At 43.3% G+C, this 22,447-nt stretch overlaps 1 protein-coding gene across 1 annotated transcript in view; it reads right to left on the bottom strand.

Moving 5' to 3' along the window:
* HSD17B2 (hydroxysteroid (17-beta) dehydrogenase 2) overlaps window positions 1-5,684 on the bottom strand; it is a 49,174-nt gene extending 43,490 nt beyond the window's left edge. The window contains exon 1 of the mRNA XM_012648207.1: window positions 5,213-5,684. Coding sequence (XP_012503661.1) covers window positions 5,213-5,477 — 265 coding nt within the window. The 5' untranslated portion in view covers window positions 5,478-5,684. The remainder of the gene's footprint in view (window positions 1-5,212) is intronic.
* Between the last annotated feature and the right edge of the window lie 16,763 nt (window positions 5,685-22,447).

Here is a 22,447-nt window from a genome sequence, read left to right as displayed (position 1 = left end):
TCCCCTTCACCCTAATACACAGTCACCTCTCTCTCTCTCTCCCCATCGTCCATACGCTAACTCCATCTATAAGAGTATGGTGTGTGTGCATGTGTGTGTGTGCATATCAGCATTTCCAATTTACAGAAGAGAAAAAAGAAGTCCAAAAGCTCCAAACTGAGCACCAAAATTCGCACAGCTATTAATAGGTGTGTAGCAAATGATGTATCCGCTGATGCCCTGGCCATTTCTGCGTGCATCAATCCTTGTTGCACGTTCACCGCCAGCACCTGCCACTGTTTGCCCTAGGGCTGCCCCAGAGTGCTAGGGCTCACTTCGCCAGTGTACACGGGGAGCCAGAAGTGCCTGGAGTGTAAGGGAGCCCACCTCCTCCCCACCACCAAGGGCACGGGGTGGCTGCGCTTACTAACGATTGACAGGCGTGAAGGCATAAAAACTGCAGCTCTCTGGCCCCGATGGATTGGGGCAGCTCTGATGTGTGACCCACACCTGCCCAGGGTGAATATGCAACAGTGACTCTCAGAGGACTTACCTTGAGGCCACACCCTTGCTTGGCCTTCTCTTCCATGTCTATCTTCTTCGGAAACCTTCCTAATAAATCTTTCACACAAATCCTCATAGCAAGCACTGCCTCTGGGGAGCCCAGCCTGGGGCAAGGTAGATGCAGGATGCAAACCCAAGCCTGTCTGACTGCCAACTTTTTCCCATTCTATTGTGCTTGAGATGTTATGCAATCATGCTGGTCTGCTCCTCATTCATTTTACCGTCATTTAAAAAGTTAATAGGTGTTTCTGTATAGATAGATGCAGAGGGTTCCTTAGTAAATGTTTGAAGCACAAATCTTCTGGCTGAAATGGAAGATTCTATTAAATACTTTGAACAAACTTGGGGGGAGGGAAATAAAACTGCAGGAAATGCAGAGCACTGAAACTTAAAGAAGCGCTACGTGTTTATTCAGAAACCTGATGCTCTTTTGCACGGAATATTTAAATTCAGAGTTGGGGGGTTGGGGTGAAGCACATTTATTTTCTTCAATTTCTCAATTGCAATGATTTCAAATTTAGGACTTTGTCGTTGGTCTGAACAATTCCCTTAATTTCTTTTTCCCATTTGTTCAGCTTAGTAATTTTAATTCTTTTCATACTAAAATTTTATGGTGGTTGGGGAAGGCAGTTAGCCGTCACTAACCTGACAATCATGGCCAGGAATTTGCTTTGTTCACTGCTAGTAGGTTTGTAATCCTATATTAGTAATCCTCAGAATCACGATAGTAATAAAGTAAGCAACGGGGTCATTTTTTCCTAACTTACTCTATGTTCAGATGCGGAATTTCTATCTCCCAAGAAGAAATGTGACATCGTTTTGGTGCCAATGGATAGAAAATTCTACCTGTGCTACACAGAAGTTTGGAATGCACTTAATAAGGTTTTTACACCTTGATTCCAAGGTGGAAAGAAATTGATCATGAATCTCTAATAAATTCCAATCTCTTAAACCAGTCGGTGCTTAATATTTTTTTGATTTGATTAATACCCATTCGAATTTCATGGGTCCTATTAATTTAAAAAATTTAGGGCCCGATCATTGTCATCTAATTGCCCTTGGACTTTTCCAAGGTATAATGTGGGTTTTTGTGCAAAATTTCCAAGCTACTATGCAAGTCTTTTTTTAATTCATAGCAAGGAGAAAACATTTCCTACCTTAATCACTTGTTGTGCATTGTTGTGGTCCAGAAATGCCAAACCCTTTTAAAGATGGTGCAACTTTGAGTCCTTGGCTTAATGATACAGCCTTGAACTTCATGGCCTATCAGTTTCGCAATATCCACGGGAGAGCTGTTCTAGGTGAAACAGCTCAGAGTTGCAAACATCACATGTCAATAATACGGTAACTTTAAGAAATGTCTATTTTGTATTTGAAGACAGTTTGCCGTAAATCTGGAGTTTGAACCTATGTATTTCAATTTGGTATGCTAAAAAAGTACTGAATTAATGTGAAATTTTTTTGTTGCAATATTATAATCTCAGTTCAAAATTTAACTGAAGGCCGGGCGCAGTGGCTCACACCTGTAATCCTAGCACTCTGGGAGGCTGAGGCGGGCGGATTGTTTGAGCTCAGGAGTTCGAGATCAGCCTGAGCAAGAGCGAGACCCGGTCTCTACTAAAAATAGAAAGAAATTAGATGGACAACTAAAAATATATAGAAAAAATTAGCCGGGCATGGTGGCGCATGCCTGTAGTCCCAGCTACTTGGGAGGCTGACGTAGGAGGATTGCTTGAGCCCAGGAGTTTGAGGTTGCTGTGAGCTAGGCTGACGCCACGGCACTCTAGCCTGGACAAAAGCGTGAGACTCTGTCTCAAAGAAAAAAAAAAAAATTTAACTGAAAATATAAAACCCAAGTGATTTCTATATAGTAAATTGAATTGTAAAGGTAACTTGTGTGTGATTCTGAATACATAGATAAAATGTTTTGATTCCTCCTCAAAGAAAATAAAAAATAGAAAATAAAATGGCCTCAGCACCTTGAAGACAAATACATTTCAGGCACCTTAAAGACAAACACGTGTTCACACACTCTATGCTTTCTTACTTCTCCATCTTACTGTAATTATATTGTCTCTGAGGCAAAAGACATTCGAACATTAGAAAAATGGAAAAAAGGACTCAAAGGGAACAAACGATTATTTTTTGAACTCATCTTTGTAGTTGTCCTTCACCGTGGCCCATAATTAAATAGAAAGTAAAATGAACTTTAGCTATTTAATGTTATCTCTCTTTTAAGTGTTTTTATTACATGAATAATTAGAGAAATTTAAAACGGGGGGGGGACATCCAATTACTCTAATCCAACCATTTGCAAACTATTTTCTTCCAGCTGTTATCACAGCTTCTCGCCCAGCCTGTTTGACATGAGTGCAGACTTGTTCAAACATTAGGATATCCTGTCTGTTTTCCTTTTATTCAAACAGTTTTCCATGTTGCAACAACACAGTCCTCGTGGTTGTCATTTTTAATGGTTGCACATTGTCACACGGAGAGGATATACTTTAAATTATCGCCATTTTCGTTGCTTTTGATATTTCACTGTTTTGTTTTGCTTCTACTCCTTTTCCATATTTCACATTATATCTTTAAGAGAAATTTCCAAACCTTGAATGATCAGATAAGGTAATAATATTTATGGCTTTCAATGTATACTGCCACAAATTTCCCCTGTTCCATCCCCGTCCAAATGCACGCCAATTTATAACACGAGCCAACGGGAAACAGAGGTTATTCCAAACTCAAGGTGGGTTCTCATTTTTTAATGAGTGCTGGTCTAACTAAATGAAATCATTTTAAATTTCCCCATTTAGTACAAAAGTCTTGAAACCTTCCCTAGAATGATACGGAGGCTATGGTATTCCTCATAAAAATGGCAAACACTCTGAAAGGGACATTTCAGTCATCTTTAAATATATGTAATGGTCTTAATTCTAGGCTTGCTAATTGCTAAGCATTTCATTTAGGGATTAGTCATCAAGCTTGAGTTGCCTAATTGATTCCCTCATCTCACTTGGTGCTAAACACATTTCAATGGTTAATGTGGGATCACTGGGTTGGGTGTGTATTTTTGCGAGTATAAATGCACGCCTGCATCTTGAAAAACAGAGTGTAAACACTGTTGACAAAATAAACAAGCAAGAGTGAATTCCCATTTTCTCACCTATGCTGAGGTTTGCCTAAGTTTATCCTAAGATTTAGTATTCCCATTTTTTAGCCTTAGAAGTCTCCTCTTTTTGATTTCCCAGGAATATGTGAACTTCCAGGAGAGCCTATTGCTGTCAACTATGGCATTGCTTTTTGTTTTAATGTGCTTAGTTGTTCTGTCTTCCTTCACACAAATGGAAAAGTACAAAATATAAATTTTACATGGAATTGTTCTGAAGTTCATGGGTGCTTGCTATTGTGCACAGAACAGAACAATTGAGACTGTATTACAACTGTCACTAGGGCGATGAGCCTTCTGAGAATTCTGAAAAGGTGGAAACACCCAGCCAGTCTCCCCAGGCGCATGATTCCAGCTGATATCAAACATTCATACAGATAAACATCCCCTTGATTGCTTACATTTTCTACCTTTAAACTTTTTAAAAATTAATTTAAAGAAGCTTGTTTTCCAAGGCACTTTAAAAGGAGCACCAACTTGCATTTCATTACAAGAAAGAGTTTTGTTATTGGGGTAAAGCAAAAGGCAAAATAGAAAAGATCACGTTAGGGTCCATTTCTCTAAATTGTCAAAAGTCCTGATTTTCTTCCAACCACAACCCATGCTTGCCTTCACCCCGGTGGGTCGTAGTTGGCCGGGGAGGGCGGGTAACTATCTCTCAGCGAAGGATCTGCATCTGATGTCCTTATCTTGGCAAGGCTTTGTAGGATAACTCTGGGTAATCCTAATTAGAGCCCTGCCCAAGCTCAAACTTTATAACCAAACAAACCAGTTTTACAGCTCAAAGAAATTTAATTTGATCTCACACTTGCAGGGGAGAAAACACACACACACACACACACACACACACACACACACAAAAGAAGGGGAAACCCTGGCAGCTCAGCTAACAAGTAAGTGGATTTGGACACACTGCCAACTTGACCCAATTAAGAAACCCTAGAGGTCTAATGACAGACTTTAGGAGGAAAGGTTCAGACAGGACACCGGGTTCTTGACTGCAGCCAGGCAAACTGCAACGTCTCCAGCCCAGGTGAGTGAGTCCCTTCAAAATTTCAAAACCAGCAAGGGACGAGGAGAACCAAGTTCGTAAGCTTTCTTGCATACCTAGGGAAGCGGAACCCAGGTCCAGAAACTGGCTAAATGCTCATCTCAGAACAAAATTCTATTTAAGCCTAAAGAAATCTATGGGACATCCCTGGGCACAACAAAACAGATGAAATACTGCAGTTTCACTTATTAATATTTATTCCTGGGAAATTAACAAAATCATTGCTTAGGTGTATGTCATCCTCCCCTTGCCTCTCACCACCAGCCGCGTCAAGCACACCTCCTAAAGAAAACGAGCCAGAAGAATGTTGTGAAAAACCCACACTTGGGTACGTGCTTTCATTTACCCCATGCCAAGTATTTTCTGTTTAAGCCAAATTTGGCAAAGTCCTGCTAAAGCAAAGCAAGTTTCAGATCCTGCCCTCCATGAGGGCTGCAGCGCCGTCTGCTTACCTGTCACCAGGACTGCCTTTTGATCCGCAGGTAAGAATTCTTGGCCAGATAAGTAGGTATACACGAGGAAGCATGTCAAGGAGGAAAGGATCAAGCCGCAGAAGAGGGACAGATTGAGCAGGTAAACCCCTCCCCAGAGGCCCGCGAGGCAGACCGCTCCCTGCACCAGTCCAGGGCTTCTGTTGTATTTGCAGAGAACTGTCCCCCCTAGCACTGCGAGGACAGCCAGGAAGAACCATGCCATCTCAGAGGACAGATCACCCATTCTCGGCAACTCACTGCACCTTCAAGTGCTCAGGGCCAGCGAGTCCAGTGGGCAAAGCCTGGCTGGAGGCAGTCTGAGTTATAAGAACGGAGAGGCAAGAAGGGAGGGGAGAAAGCAGCCCCAGCACCCTCTGGCCGAGCATGGATTAAGGAAAATCATACAGGCTCATATTCCCAGTGGGGCAGTTTAAACCCGTGTGCACGTCAACGTAAATACCAGGGCCCTTCCTATTTGATCACTCCCCTTCCACCCCCTGCATACAGAACACGTACACATACCCACAAACACACACCTTTTTTTTTCAATGCAATCCACCTCTGGAGAGATGAGTAATTGGATAATAATTGACAGGATTCAAACGGAACAGAGAATAACAAAATCTCTAGCTCACAGGAAAAAAACTGTTTTCTTCCGAAGTCTGCAGTGTCTGTCAGCTCTTTTGGTGACTGGGGAGTGTGTGTGTGTGTGTGTGTGTGTGTGTGTGTGTGTGTGTAAATCCAGGCAATCAGCGAGGTCCGGAAGATAGATTCTGGAAGGGAAAGGCATCCCCGATCCAGTCCGTGTGCCCAGGTTCCTAGCAGTCCCAACGGAGGCAGGCTGAAGGGTGGGATGGAGAGAGAATACGGAACTAGACGAAGGTGTTCCTTGGCAGATGGAAAGCGTTTGGGTCTTGCCAGAGGGGAAATACACCAGGGAGAGATAACAACAATGACACTATGGCTAATAATGGCCAGTATCTATTGGTGCTTCTTTGTGGCAGAGGCTATGTTTAGCTACTTATTTGTTCATTCTCTTTATTGAGAGTCTATTCTATGCCGGCCTCTGTTCACTGAGACTCAGCCATCAACATGCTCTTTCTCTTTGAGTACAATATCCTTGTGAAGTCGGTTCTATTAGTATAGTAATTTTACAGGTGAGACAACTAGGGCACAGAGAGGTTAAGAAATTTGCCCAGGATCACACAGCAGTGGAGTCAAGCAGCCTTATCTCAGAGCACTCTATTCTACTTCCTGCTTTAGGCAAACAATAAAAAACAATCAGTACATTAGGTGCTGGTCCTTTTCTACTTTCACCTCATTCCAACCTTATCAACCCTTTCGAGGTGGATATTATTATGCTCAGTTTACAGAGGGGAAAATGAGGCTGGGAGAGAATAAGTCTCTCTGGTGGTGGATTCAGCCCCATAGCCTTGACTAACCGGCTCAAAAGCACGCACTCCGCAGTGGCGATGCCACATGGGCCTCCAGCCACCCTGCTGAACCCCGAGAGGGAGCCACAGCACCTGGGCTCCCAGGGCACCCTGTGCAGACCAGGTGCCCGGCCAGGAGGGATGCGGAATTCTTAGAGAGACTGGATGGTGGCAGAGTTGGAGAGGTGATAAATGTTCTCACTTTGACTTTGGATTTCCTGAATTCAAATCCAATCTTAACTCTACCACGTACTATCTAGGTAGTCCTAGGTGAGTACCTTCACCTCCCCAGACCTTTGCCTCTTTGTCTGTAAAATAATAACACACATCCCGCCTGGAACTCTAGAAAGAGCTTCATAAATGCTGACAATTCGTGTCTCTTAAACAGGAGAAGAATAAAGAGCAACGGAATATAGACTTGTCTCAAAACATGTGCTGAAGGTGGCTGAGGGGCAGGAGGAGGGGCGAGGACGCGTGTTATGGATGGCCCAAGGGAGGCAGGGCTTGGGGAGGAAAGCGCCCTGCGGCACATCATGGAAGGAGGTGGATAGAGCTTCAGAGAGGGCGTCAGGGAGGCCGGCTTCTGACCTCTGATGGGCCGTGGTGAGTCACTGCCCTTGGCCAGCTCAGCTATAAAAGGTGAGGCAGAGCCCACCTGGGCTCAGGGCTATCTCAAGACCCAAGGGAGAGAGGGTGGGAACCATAGTTATGAACCATACCGTGCTATTGTGATCGGGGTGACAGAGCAGTTGTGACAGTCTCATGCGGGGTGATGGCAACTCCTGTCTGCCCTTCCAGCCACGTGGGCACCTGAGACAGGGAGGTGCTGCCGGCTGCAGGCCAAGAAGCTCAGGAGTGAGGATCTGGAATTCTCTTTGGCTAGACCTGAACTCTCCCTCTCCCCGCAGTCCCCATACCCTCCTGTCAGCTGTGTGCCATCGAGGAGAGGGACACCTCTCACAAGTCTTGTGGCTTCACCCACCAGGAGGATCCCGTCAGTTACCTCTGGTGGATAAACAGCTTCCCAGGCGGGGATGCAGGACCAGTTATGGCTCTTTGCTGGGGGTCTTGGCACTTTGTCAATGGCTCCCACACCTAGGCTGGCCAAACACACCTGTGTGGGTTTCCTGACACGTGCACGCCCACCTGAGATGAGGTGACTCTTCTCCCGGAGGCAGTCCACGTGGCTTCCCAGTTAGAAGTTATGTCCTAGAACTTTCAGTCCCGGCGCTCCCAAGGAGAGGGCAAACACTGTTGGCAGAAGCCACCCCTTCTGAGCCCTGAATGTGCTCATCTCTTTGTTTGAGGATCTCATGGAAGTCCAGGTAAGGGTGCTTCCTGGCCCCTGATGGGGAAGGAGCTGCACAGCATGAAGAGCTTTAAAGTCTCGTGAACTCTAAACTGAGTTAGAATCCCGGCTCTGCCACTTACCAGCTGTGGGGCCCTGAGCGCATGATCCGCCCTTCCTGAGTCTTACTTTTCCTCCTCTGTGAAATAGGGGTGGAGGGGTCCTGCTCCCTAGGGTTGTTTTGAAAAACGAATCACATAATTCTTGCATTGTGGCTGGCACTGATAGGTGTTCATGGATGGCAGCCACTTTTCTCGTTGTTGGTAGCACTCACTGCCTCTCAGCCCTTTTCCTCTGGGCAGGGAGAGAGGTTCTTGCCAGCCTCTTCCTCATTTATTTATTTCTTCATTCAGTCTCTCACATGGCTCTTCCCCTTATCATCCTTCAGACATCTGTTATATGTCACCTCCTACTACAAGATAAGTATCTTATATCACCACCTTATTCATTCCCTTCATTGCACTTAGCTCAATTCGCAATCATGTATTTAATTTGTCCGTTTTAAGAAATGTTTCTGTCTCCCCTACTAGACCATAAACTTCATGGCGGCAGGGACCTTCTCTGTTTGTTGTTGTTGTTTTCCCTTTATTGGTCACCAAATGCCTAGCCCTGTGCCTGGCACATTGCATATACGTAATTAATATTTGTTGAGTGAGTCAGGAAGGAGCATGACTTTATCGAGAGCCTTCTAGGTGACCGGCTCTGCACCAGCCCTGGAGGAATTCAGCGGTGAATAATATAGACCCAGTTCCTGACCTTGCAGAGCTGATGACCCAGTGCTTCCAAGGGAATGGTCACAGGAGCAGTGACTAGTGGGGGTGCATGGTGGTGGAAAGGAAGGCTTTTTACCAATTGAGGAGCACACAGAATTATAGAATCTCCAAGTGAGAACCAGCCCAACCCCTTCTGAGCCCTGAATGTCCTCATCTCTTTGCTTGAGGATCTCGGGGTCAGTCCATCTGAGAGCTGCCTCTGAATGAGGACTCCCTCCATCCTGTTGAACTAAGTATTTGTTCCCACCATTTTTTCTGAAAGCTATTCTCGAGGCCGTCCTTTCCTGGCCAGTGTCCTATTTCTGGAAAGCTCACTATTAGCTTTCCAAAGGGAAGGAACCAATTGGAACACCTTGTTCTTGCTAATGATGCCAATGGGTCACTGTGCTACTTCCCTCTGCCAGCACAGGGGCGTTTTTGAAAGTGACTTCTGAAAACAAGATTATCTTATCCAAAGGAGAGGATGCCCCAATGTGTTTTTAAAAAAATTGCTGGAAATCCTCAATTGTATACTTTCTTAGAATCGGTAGCTCTTGAGTTTAAAAGGGAATTTGAAGTGACTTCCCACCTGAAATGGGGATTCTCTGCAACATCTATACCAAGTGGTCATCTTGTCCATTACTGGAACACCTCTGGGAACAGGCACTTCACTGCCTCTGAAGGCTGACTTGCCAGTTCAGGATGCCTTGGGGTATTAGAAAATTCTCTAGGCCACACTTGAACTTGGCATTTGTCTTCCTTTCCCACTTGAAGTCACACAGAGGATATTTAGTTCTATTTTTTACAGATGTTAGAAAGATATTTGCCTCTTATGTATGGTAGAATATGTTTTATCTGGTGCTAAGTGCTTGAAACAGCCACATTTTTAGGAGCTCAAACATTTTTAAAATCATGTTGCAATAACTGAACAATATTTTGTTATGGTGAGTATAGCATGGTGATGGTGTGATTCACCAAGCAGAGAATGACATAGTGACCCAAAGTTCAAGATATGGGCAGGATAGTACAAGTCATAACAGATAATCTCAGGGACATGGGGGTGATCTTGCTGGTAACACAAGTTTTATTACGCTTTTTGAGCATTTGGGCGATAACTAATGTTTTCAGTGTTCAATTACAATTGTGTCAATATTGCGTATTATATATTTCTCTATTTTATACAGTGAGGGGTGAAAAAGATCATGAGAAGACAACCAGAAGTTGGGGCTAGATCAAGTCTTTTTTCTGTCATTGAAATGCTGTGTGGTGAAGATGTCTAAACTCCATAATTATCATTAATTCCAACTAGGTCAGATCTCATTTATTGCATAGAGCTTCAAGGACCCTTAGCAGCTCGGCCTTTCCTAGAATGACATCCAATTACTTACATCTCCCTTGAAACATTATGCTCAGAACTGGGCACAATATTTTCAGTACAGTGCAAACAGCGTAGAGTAGAACAAGATTATCACCTCCTCTCTCCTTGAAGTTCCATTTTTTACTTTTATATCCAAAGACTCATCCACTCTTTTGACAGTAGTGCCCTATTATTGACTCCCATGGTGTTTGCTATCAAATAAAATTGCAGTTCTGTAGGAGTTTGCATGTCATTTTTAACTTTTTATAGTAAGCTATAATACGCGTGCAGAAATTGTGTGAAATATAAGTAAATATCTGTGAGTTCATGTTGATGTAAATAATTGACGAGACAGATTAGACGGATGGATAGATGAAAAGAGACATGACTTTCTTGCAGAAGAATTATAAATAATATATATATATAAATACTCCATGCAGATCCTCAAGGACACAGAACACAGCTCTCCATTAAATGTGAGCTGCACACAGTAACTTCCTTCCAGAGAGCACAGTCTGAAAACAGGGACATGGATAACTTTGCAATGGAGAAACCTGGCAAACATTTACCTCGGCCAGGTGACCAAAGTCCCTATTGACAATGATAAATCCTACTGACTGTACGATGATGAAAATGGCACCTTTATCGTTGCAGAACATTCTACAAGATACCTAACAAATACTCCTCAAAAGGAGTCAAGGTCATCAAAAATGAGGGAAATTCTGAGAAATAGTCACAGCCAAGAAGAGCCCAAGAAGACAGAATAAGTAAATGTAATGTAGGATCTTGGAACAGAAAAGAGACATCACGTAAAAACTCAGGAAATCTGAATAAAGTACGGACTTTGTGTATCAGTACTGGCTCATTAGTTGTGACAAATGTCCCACAGTAATGTAAGATGTGAACAATAGGGGAAAACGGGTGTGGGGAGACAGGAACTCTCTGTACTGTCTTCACAATTTTTCTGTGAATCTAGAACTGTTCTAGGGCTGGGGGCAAGATGGCGGACGCGAAAAACCGCCAGCCAGAGTGTCTCTGCAAGAAAGACAGATTTTAGAAGAAAGTGAAAAAAAATAAACAGGCAGACAAGCATAGATCGGATGAGGGTCAGTAGGAAGGGTGTCTGAAACTACAGGAGACTCCACAGGAAGAAGTTGCAGAGGAGAACTGGAAGGAGAAAGGTGCCCGAGAGGCGCGGAGACCAGCGACAAGGGTAGGTGGAGTGGTTAACTTTCCCCTCCTTTGCATCTCAGACTGCTGGTGGCTCCTGAGCAGCTGGAGAGACCTGCGGACACCAGCCCAGAGACGGCAGCCGCCAGTGAGCGGTGGCCTCTTGCGGACGGGGCACCAGGCTCCCAGCTCCCTCGGGGCACCTCCCGGCCTGCAGGCCCAAGCGGGTTGGCAGGCGCCATGTTGCTTCGTTCTCTCCTTCCCCTTCCCTATCCTAACCTCTGCTGTGGAGTATTCCATTGTATAAATATGCCGCTATTTATTTCTCCATTATATGAATGGAAAATTGAGTTTTTTGCGTTTTTGGCTGTCATGAATAGTGCTACTAGAAACATTTCTATAAACATTTCTTGGGGTACATGTGTAGCCATCCTTCCTGGGTATATTCACTGGAGCGGAATTGTGGAATTCATAGCATATGTCTACATTCGACTGTGGTACCAATTTTTTTTTTCCCAAAATGATTACACCAACTCACAGTTGAATATGAGAGTTCCAGTTGCTCTATATTATTTCCCAATGTTTGTATTAGAGAAACTCTGAACAAGAGAGTTGATCCTAATTACCTTGTCATTACCAGAAGAAAAGTTCTTAAGCCTTTTTTATACCTTATTGTAAGGCTCAGCTTCCCTGTCCTTACAAGATATTTTATTTGTATCAAGGTGGAAACCTTGTTAAATTTCATGTTATGAAGATTAAGCCCACCGTTCTACCCTCCTGGTGCCATGTCATGAGAAAATCTGACAAGCATACCTTCCATGGAGTTTTCCGGGTGTTGAAGCAAGACACTGAATAAAACATTCATTCACTGAGTATTTACAGAGTACCCACTGTGTGCCAGATACTGTTCTAGGTACTGGAAATACAACGCCGGATAAAATAGATGTGGTTCCTGCCCTCACAGAGTGTACATTCCAGTCAGGGAGACAGGCCACTAACTAGGCGGTTGCAGTACAGCTGGGGGAGACCACTGGAAACCTTTTTCAAGTTAATATTAATCATCTGACTTTTTCATCTTGCCAACAATGATATCAAAAGTGACTCTGTCAAAACCATTGTGTCTATTCATTCTACTCATCGGTGTAGTAATTCTATCAAAACGTAAAAAACCGGCTAATCTGACATATTTAATTATGTTAGCCATGTTAATTCCCAGTGACTGTCACTTCCTTTTCTAAAATTACGCACACTGCTCTTTTGGTAAGGCCCACAATGCGAGTCGGTTTCACCTCTGGTCTGTGGTGTTCAGAAGACATTTTCTTTCCCCCTTTGAATAAGACAGAAATTGGGAGTGTGGGGTTTTCAGAGCTTAGAAGCATTTCTTAGAATAATTAGTTCATGAATGTGTCCATGACATTAATCGGGTTTGTAGATAAAATTCATATCTGGACTTTGGCATCACAGAGGACGGTATCCCGTCTTTAAATTTAGTAACATTTGGTATTTTTAGTTTCTAGGCTGCAAAACTCTTCCTGGGTATTTTTCCTCCTTGAAAACCTTTGACATGATTCTGGCTAATAATTTCCTGAGACTGTAAACAGGTAAGTGGACTGCAACTAAATAATGAAATTACGTAAGTCAGTGGTTCCCAAACTTTGCACTTTATAGATCAGTAAAACTTTTTAAAGGGTGATAGATTCATATTTTGCCAAGCTAGAATGTATAAAAGAAAATCAACTGTAACAGTCTACAAAAGGAAAGGTATTTTAACATTAAAAAACGGACATCGTTTCAGAATAAAACGTGGTCCCTTATGCTACATAAATTTAAGTTTGTGAGAAATTTTCTAAGTCGTCCTTGTTTTTCAGGTCACATCACAGAGCAATGAAAGTCTTGTCACCAACTGGCAGGAGACAAGGGGTTGCCATTGGGAACCAAGTTGTAAGGTGTGAGAGTGTAAAGGGCTCTGCTCTTAGGACAACTCATAGATTTTCGTGCTCACGAAACTTAGAGAGCGAGGAATAGATTCTGCGGACAGAAAGTGACATGCTAAATCCAGATATTTTCATCCCTGCTCTTGCCCCAGGCACGTGCCCTTGCCTCGCAGCACCGACCGCAGCAGGGGAGCAGGAGCAGCATTAAGGATGGAAAAGTCAGACACAACCTCACACACACATACACACACACGTGCAGGTACGTTCTTTAAGTTCAACAAGTAGGTTTAAGCACAGATTATGGGGTAGTTCTCTTCCCACCAAGGAGCTTTAGAATTCCAACTTTCAAAAATGCAAATGTTCCTCCACTATCCTGGTGGTCATTTTGGCTTCATATACACATAGATATATAACCGGAATATTTCCAAGTGTTTGACTTTCTGGGACCTTCCTTCTCTTTCTTAAGGCTGGATTCTTAACGTTTCACACACAACTGTCTACATTGTCTCTGAGGGCGTTGGGGGGACTTGCATTTCTCATAAAGCACTTCCCGCTGCTGTCGGCAGGTCCAGGGCGGTCTGGCTCCTACCAGCAACTCACAGTCCCCTTGAACCTCGGCAGCTCCCTTCGGGCTGCTGCCTGGGACTCTGATCTCAAAGAAGCCTTCTCCATATAGCAGGGCAACCACTGCGTTGGCCTGAAGACAGAGGTGAACCGGGACAGGCTGTACCTCCCTTGACTGTCCTGTCCCAAAACCGCCCACAGCACTGGCAAGACAAGGCTGTTGCTCATAACAGACCTTCACTGGCAGTGGGGGGCAGGAGCGTGGCGAAAGAGGGGCTGACGGTGCCATGTGAAACAAGGAACGCCCAGCGCTGGTCGCTGAGACCCCCGGGCCATGCCTGTCCCTGGAGAGCTTTCCCTGGTTGACCTTCTTTTCTGGAGCTCGACACTCTGCTTCCAAATTTTCTAAGCCATGGACCATTTGTGCAAATGAAACAATTAAGTGGAATAGCAAGTACAAGAACAAAGGGAAGTTTGTTGAAGCTGGGGGAGCAGCGGGAGCCATCGTGCTGGGCTTTTCCCTGACCCCAAGGCAGCCCCAAGGCACCACCCCAGGACCCTGTGGCTTCTGGGCACATAATCAGATGATTATTGATTTAATCTAAATTTGCCATTTGTAGTGAGGGATCCCAGGAACAGATTGGGGACAATACTTGACTAGAACCCTAGGAACAGTAAGCATCAAAATTTGGGCTTTTGCAGAGTGTGTGTGTGTGTGTGTGTGTGTGTGTGTGTGTGTGTCTGTAGGTTTATGTGTGTCTGTCGGGGGTGTATGTGCCTGTATTGTGTATGTGTGTGCATGCGTCCATGTATATGCCACGTATATATGTGTGTAAGTGGATCTATACGTGTCTCTGTGTGAATGTGTGTAAGTGTATGTGTGTGTGTATATATACACATACAGGCATGTGGGTATACGTGTGTGCATGCATACATGCATGTATAGGTATATATCTGTGTGTGTATGCAGGGTGTGGGGAGGGTGTTGGTGTGCGACTATGCATCTGTGTGTGTGCGTACATGTGTATATATGCGTGGGTGTGTGCACATGTGCATGGATGTGTAGATGTGCATGTGTGCAGGTGTGTGTGTGTCTCTGGGTGAATGTATGTGTATATGCATGCGTGTGTTTATGTACGTAGGTGTGTATGTGTACGTCTGCATCTGTGTGTAGGGGTGTGGGTGTGCACATGTGTATGTTTGTGCACACACACTCACTACCAGTGAGTCAACCAGTGAGTCTACCTCCAGCAAGGAGGCCTTCTTGCAGCTGCTGGCACAGAGGCAGCGGAGGCTGATGTGGGCTCCATGCTTGCTCCATTACAGCTCGCAAGCCCAGCGGCTGCACACCTCCTTGGGCTGTGCGGTCTGAACTGGCGGTAATGCGAATAATCTCTCCCCTAGCATTAGGAGGATCGAGTGAGGGGAGGTGAGGTGGATGCTGGTCAAGTGCTAAGTGCAGTGTCTGGTCCAGAGCTCTCATTCAATAATATTTGACTTCAAGAACTGTGCCCTTACTGATGGTCAGACTGTTCTGACCTGCGCTTTCTTCACCTTTCCTGTGGCCTTCCTATCTGTGGAGACCGGATCCAACCAACTTTGCCTTTATGAGCCACCATGACCATAAACCCAAGAATGAAGCAATGAAGGTGGAGAAATCTATTGAAATTAAACAGTAACCAATTTATGGTATAATTGGATCTTAGTCTACTTGCTGATTCATCAATTATTTACTAAGCGTTCATTCTATGCTGGTAGTAACATTGGAGATACAGACTTCTTGCCTTCAAGAGGTTCAGGTGTGTGAAGGAATGAGGGGTAGTCCTGCAAACACCGTCCTTGCCTCCCATACTTGGTGACTCACACATACAACAGCAGCATTAGTAAAAGGCCAACTTGAAAGATCCCTGAGTTCTGTTTTCATTCATCCACTTGGATACCGACAAGCATTCTCCATCTACATAGCTTTATGTCTCATAAATCCATTAAGGGATCAACATGTACAAAAATCTCTCTGCGCGCGTGTCCAAGCATCTGTCTGTCTGTCTCTCTCTCTGTTCTTATTCTTCCTCTTAAATTTCTTGAATTGTATAGCCACTGTCCCCCTTCCTTTCTTCATTCTGGGAAAGGACCAGAGCATAGGAATTCTACCCTGAATAGAGGGAGGTGATTGGGATGGACACCCTGTTAGCACTAGGCTGAATGTTTTGCCTGCTCCTTTCGGCAGCAGAGGAGAGGCCTTGCACCTCCTCCCATGTGGGTCGGCCAAGCCAGAGCAACCATCCTGTCAAGGTGGTGATGACAGCATGAGCCCTGGAGCAGTTCTCAAATGTGGTCTGCAGACAGCATCCACTTTCCACTGGTCCATGGTGAGATGATGATCATCGGTAAGGACAATCTTGAATTTATTTCATTTAGAGGACTATCTTCAGAGATTATAGCCTTCCTCCTCTTTTTGGCATTAAAATACCTTTTTGTGTATGAAATCGTGGTGATGGGTGATCACAGTTTAGTGGTTGTTGCTGTCTTGATGCCCTTACTTGGCAAGATTAAAAGTTGGCAAGCCTATGTGACTCCCCCAATTCTGGTCTGAAATCTTATCGGCATTCAAAATTCAAAGACATGGGAGCCCTGCTAACATACAACATGGTGGCTTTGAGTTAGACCAACCTGAGTTAGAATTCCAACTCTGCTGCTTAACTGACAATGTGACCTGTCCTTTGAGCCACAGCTTGCTCATCAGTATTGGAGATGATAACATAATCCGTACTTCATATTACGGTTTTAAGGATGGTCTGCGCAAAAGATCTGACATATCACAGTTTTCAATGACGGCCATTGTCATAAGTCTTTCTGGTCCCAACGAAAACTCCTGCAGTGAAATTCTTTCTGGTTTCTGTCCCTTCTTCTTGGGTCTTACAAATTGAGAAATAAGAGGTAATGGTAACTAACGCACAATTTTGGCGCTGAAAGTCATAGTTCCAGGCCAAGGTTCACAGAAGTAAACACACTTGCATCTGTATCTCCAGAAGGGAGATGAAACCGAGGATGAGTCTATTAGAAAGAAGACGTTTCAATATTTGGGAGCTCAGCTGAATACCAAAAGCAAATTACACCATAAGCCAGATGTTCAGGCACTTCGTTTCCATTTTTTTGCCTGAAGGAAAAGTTTTAGTTCATAAAGAAAACAATGAGCAGAAATTGCTATCACAACATAGCAATTCATGGTTCACGGTTCATTCATGGTTTAAAATGAGCCCATTTGAAAGTATTCAAGATGTACACAATGATTTATTAAGAGAGTTGTTCATTTCAGTGTTATTTATCATATGTAAAATGTAGAAACATCCTAAATGGCTTACCATAAAGGATTTGTTATATAAATTACAGTACTTTCACTTGATGGACTGCTATGTGGACATTAAAAATCGTGTTGTTGAAGAATATTTAATGACTTGAGAAAATGTTTGCAATATTTTTTAAGCAAGGAGAGCAGGTTACAAAGTAGAATATATCGTGTGATCATACTTTATGTCATTATAGCCCAGAGATCAGCTGAAACCTCCTAAACTTTGGGATCCAGATAAGAGTGGTTCAAATTCCCAATCCCATGGCCTTAGGAAGCCTTGCATGGTTTCTTCAAGTTCCTAGGGGCCTACCTTCTCAGAGTGCCTTCTGCTTCTTGTCAGCCACTGCTTCTCTCTACCATTCTGACTTCCATGTGCAACTCAACCTCTCTTGCCTGTTTGAAAAACAAAATTTATAGTAGTAAACCTATCTCTAGTGGCTTGGAGGTTTGGGTGGGAAAGATGGACAGGATGGAAGAAGTATTTACATCACTGTAGTGGCATGAAAAGTGGCCCCCCAAAAAGATATGTCCCTCTGTATCCTAGCTCTAGGAACCTGTAAGTATGATCTTCTTTGGAGAAAGAGGGTCTTTGCAGGTGTAATTAAGTGTCTTGGACTAGAGTGGGCTCTAAATCCAATGACATATTACATGGTCCAACCTTACTTCACTCACAGCCTTCTCCATCTCAGAGAGGGCAACTTCATCCTGCCAGTGGCACAGCCCACTAGCACTGGGCTCCCCTCGACTCTGCTCTGGACTCAGCACACAACCAGTCCATCAGGAAATCTTGCTGGTTCTATCTTCAGAATATGTCCACTACCTGATGACTTCTGACCTGTCAACAGCTACTAGCCCAGTTCGAGCTCTCATCACCCGCTGCCTGGATTGCAGCAACAGCCTCCAATAGGACCCCCGGATTCCACCTTCATCTCCCTACAGTCCATTCTTAACCCAGCAGCAGAAAAATCCTTTTACTAATATAACCCTAGTCCTGTCTTACCACTTATCTGCTGAAACCTGGCAAAGACTCCCATCCTATCAAGAGTAAAAGCCAAAATCCTTAAATGGCCATAAAGATGATCTGGCCCTTGTAGTTCTCAGACCACGTCTCTGACTTCTGTCTCCTTGTTCACTCCGTTCTAGTCACAAGGACCTCCTTGCTGCTCCTCAAACACACAGGGCTCCTCCTGTGTTGGAGCTTTGCCCTTGTTCACTTGCCTAATTCCCTCACCTCCTATAATTCTTTGGTCAGATGTTTTCTACTCAATGCACCCGGCCCCCTCAAACTCATGCTCTGAGTTTTTCCATGGAAATGATCTAAATAACAAACTCATGGCAACAACAAATGTTATGCTCTGTCTGCAGTCGACAGAATGTTCGCATCCCCTCAAAATTCATATGTTGAAATCCTAACCAAATGTGATGGTATTTGGAGATGGAAACTTTGGATTAGTGCCCTTATAAAAGGGACCCCAGAGAACTCTCTTGCCCTCTGTCTGCCATGGGAGGATACAATGAGAAGCCAGCAGCCTCCAACTTGGAAGAGCACCCTCGCCAGAACCCAACCGTGCTGGCACCCTGATCCCACACTTCAGCCTCCAGAGCCATGAAAACAAGTGTGTGTTGTTTATAAGCTACCCAGTCTCTCACATTTTGTGATAGCAGCCCAGCCTGAGTAAGACACTGTCTGTCTATCAAAAATGAAATGGTTGCCATGAGTACAATGTTAACATGTTTACTTGAACTGAAATATGAAGTCATATTTTTTTTCTAACAACTGATCGTTAGATATAATTTGGGGCATATAACTCAAAAAGAATTCAAATACTTTGATTTGTCTGATTGATTTGACAATGTGGAATGGCTTTGCCAATTAGATTATGAATATTTCCCATAATGTGAATGAGTTAAATCTTCAGTTACAAAGTTGTTTTAAATATATTTAAGACACATAATATAAAAGCATTTTATCAAAAATATTACATTCGTGGTATTGTGTTTGTATTGAAATTAACATTAACGTTATTTTGATTTACCCAACTCTGTGTACACCTATTTAAACATGATGCCTCTGAGTAAAAGAATAACAAGTATAATTAAAACTCAGTTGATACAGATTTAAACCTATTCTGGTCTACTTTCCAGAAATTGAAAAGAATTGAATAATAAATTCTTTTCCAAGTAATATTGTTTCCAACTGTCAGCTTTCAGGAAAATTGAAGAATCTAACCTAGCTGTCAGTTGAGCATAAAATTTAATTTTGCACATATAACTTAAAAGAAATTTTAAAAATTGAGTATCCCATCCATTCCTAATTTGCTGAGAGTTTTTATCATGTCAGGATGTTGAAGTTTGTCCAATGTTTATTCCTCTTCATGGATACGATCATATGGTTTCTCTTCTTTGATCTGTTAATATTATGAAATATATTGATGGTTTTTTTAAAAATTTAGTAATCCTGCTATTCAAAATTCGTTCCATTCCCATCTACCCACCTCTGTGAATGAGAATTCTCAGCGATACATCTGTTAAAAAAGCAATAGAATTCATGCTGAGCCCTGTCTTATTCTATTAATAAGTACCATTCATCTACAGATACATGAACAAATGTGAAAAAGTCACATCCACCTAATTAATACTTTATTTTTTATATTTAATAATCAATAAAATTTTTATTAATAATAGTCTTTTTATTTGTTGTATATGATCAATAATTAAAACGTTAACTCAATCCAGAAGAAATTTGATACTAAAAGCCTATGGTCACAGGGTATAAAAACTAAACCTGTCCTGGCGCAGTGGCTCATGCCTGTAATCCTAGCACACTGGGATTCCAATGCGGGAAGATTGCTTGAGTTCAGGAGTTCGAGACCAGCCTGAGTAAGAGTGAGACCATGTCTCTAATAAAAATAGAAAAATTAACTGGGCATGGTGGTGTGCACCTGTAGGCCCATCTACTCAGGAGGCTGAGGCAGGAGGGTTGCTGGAGCCCAGGAGTTTGAGGTTGCAGTGAGCTATAATGACACCCCTGCACTATATAGCCCAGGTGACAGAGTAAGGCCCTGTCTCAAAAAAAAATAAAAAAGAGTCTATGTCAGGTGCCATGCACTAAGCCTTGGCATCCACAGAGAGGAGAGATTCTGACATGGACCTTCCCTCCCCTACCTCGCTCATTCCTCCCCTACCTCTCCACTGCCTGTGGCAGCCTGTTTGTCTCCAGCCACTCCACAGGGTTGCCCCACAGATAGGCAGGAAACCTTTCTGCTGGTGTTTTCCAAGTTTCCAAGGAGGAAGGAGAGAGAGAAAATACCAGCAGGAAGGTTTCCCATGGACCATGTGGTCCCCACACCCATGCCTGCGTTGTCCCATTTCTTGTCCTACTTTCTTACACGAGGCTCACTCTCAGCCTCATCCCATTCTCCAGGACTTGGAGGAATGGTGCAGGGCAAGGTGTCTCTGGATCCTGGCAGTGGAAAGAGGGAGCCAGAAGGCAGCGCTGTGGTCTGGCCTCAGGATGGATTGTCTAAGAGATTCTTAAACCTTGCAGATTGTCAAGATTAACTTGCTGACCTGCTGAGGTGTTATTCTAGGCCATCAGGAAAACAGGTAATGGGCAAAAGAAACAGAAAGAGAAACTGAGTCCAGGAGATTTGGCAAAGCAAAATTTAATCTGAGAATGAAGAAAAAGAGGGGGTGTCAAAATGCCAGGGACTGCCAGAGATAAGGAATCCACTTGCAGACATTAGGTTAAGAGAAATTGGACCATCCCCACTAAACACATTGAAGTGGCAAGTTCATACTCATTTGGAAGTCATCTGTCTAGGGTTCAGAGTTGAAACCAAGAGAATTGAAGAGTTCTTTTAGGGAGATGATGTAGATGGCAAAGAAAAGAAGGCTGGAGATTGAATCTTGGGTTTTAGTCCATTAGGTGCTGGGAGGAAAATACAAAGGAGCCAAAGAAAAAATGGAAAAGAAGGGAGGGGAGAGGATGAAGTAGCAGGAGGGGGAGATGACAGATCAGAGCAAAGTAGGGGAGTGATAGTTAAAGGAGAAAGGATTCTACAGGACAAGTGCATATGCTGTACTGTCAGTGACAGAGAAATTCAAATACTTGACAGACAGGGAGGAAACATTCTTTGCAAAAAGGAAAGTCGAAACAAATGGTAAATTTTAATTTGTCTTATATAACTGAATACCTAATGAAGCATCTGTGCTAGAATTGCTTTTAGTATCATATAATGAACCCATTGCATTCATAGTACTGCTTTTAGTTTTGTAGATGCATATGAATAGCATACACATTGCTTTCCAAGAAACATTACCTGAACATTCCTTACAAACAAAGGTGAAGAAATAAAAGGAACTTCATCTCTATGCTGTGCACCACCTATTAATATTATATTCGACTACCATGGTCTCTGAGGGAGCGAAAACATTTGGGTATGCTGTGGGTTAGGTAAACACCCACTAAATATTGGTGCATGCATAATTAGAATGAGTAAAATAATTCTGGCATAAAATTACCCTAGCAGTCAGAGGAGAGACAAAATGAAGTAATTTGATCACGAAAATTAATACAAGTCGACTCTCAATTTTCAATGCAGTTAATTGAATACCACTTATTATTCAAACCTCACTTTCCCTATTGGTTTGTACGTTTTTCTCCTTGCCCTGAGAAAAATGAAGGTGAGAGGAGGATCCCAAGAGCAAAGTTATCATATCATATCATAGTGGAGCAAGAGAATTATGTTTATTTTCCTAAGACAGTTGATGCTAAACATTTACCCACATTGATTTTGCCACCCATGACGCACTTCCATGGGCATGTCCAAGGTAATAGGTCATCCTGCCCTCTCCTACTCAAACAACATTGAAATGAGAATGAGATTGACATTGTTGTAGGTGTAATCTTTTTTTAATGACAACTTTATTGATCTGTAACTCACATATCATATGATTTGCCCGTGTGAAGTGTCCAAATCAACAGCTTTTAGTATTCACAGAGTTTTACAACCATCATTATATTTCGTGATGGTTCAAATATAAAAAGCAACCCATTAGCAGTCACAACACATTTCATGCTCCTCTGGTTTGGATATTTGACTCCTCCAAACCTTGTGTTGAAATTCGATCCAAAGTGTTGGAGGTGGGGCCTGATGGGTCCAACGGGCAATCCCTCAGGAATGGCTTGGTGCTGTCTGCCGGGTAATGAGTGAATTCTTGGTCTTATAGTTCACACAAGAGCTGGTTGTTTCTAACAGCCTGGCACCTCCCTCCCTTCTCTCTTGCTTCCTCTCTCACCACGTG

This window comes from Propithecus coquereli, unplaced genomic scaffold, assembly GCF_000956105.1.
Source record: "Propithecus coquereli isolate 6110/MARCELLA unplaced genomic scaffold, Pcoq_1.0 Scaffold280, whole genome shotgun sequence".
NCBI lineage: Eukaryota > Metazoa > Chordata > Mammalia > Primates > Indriidae > Propithecus > Propithecus coquereli.
This window is presented reverse-complemented; position numbering and strand designations above follow the sequence as displayed.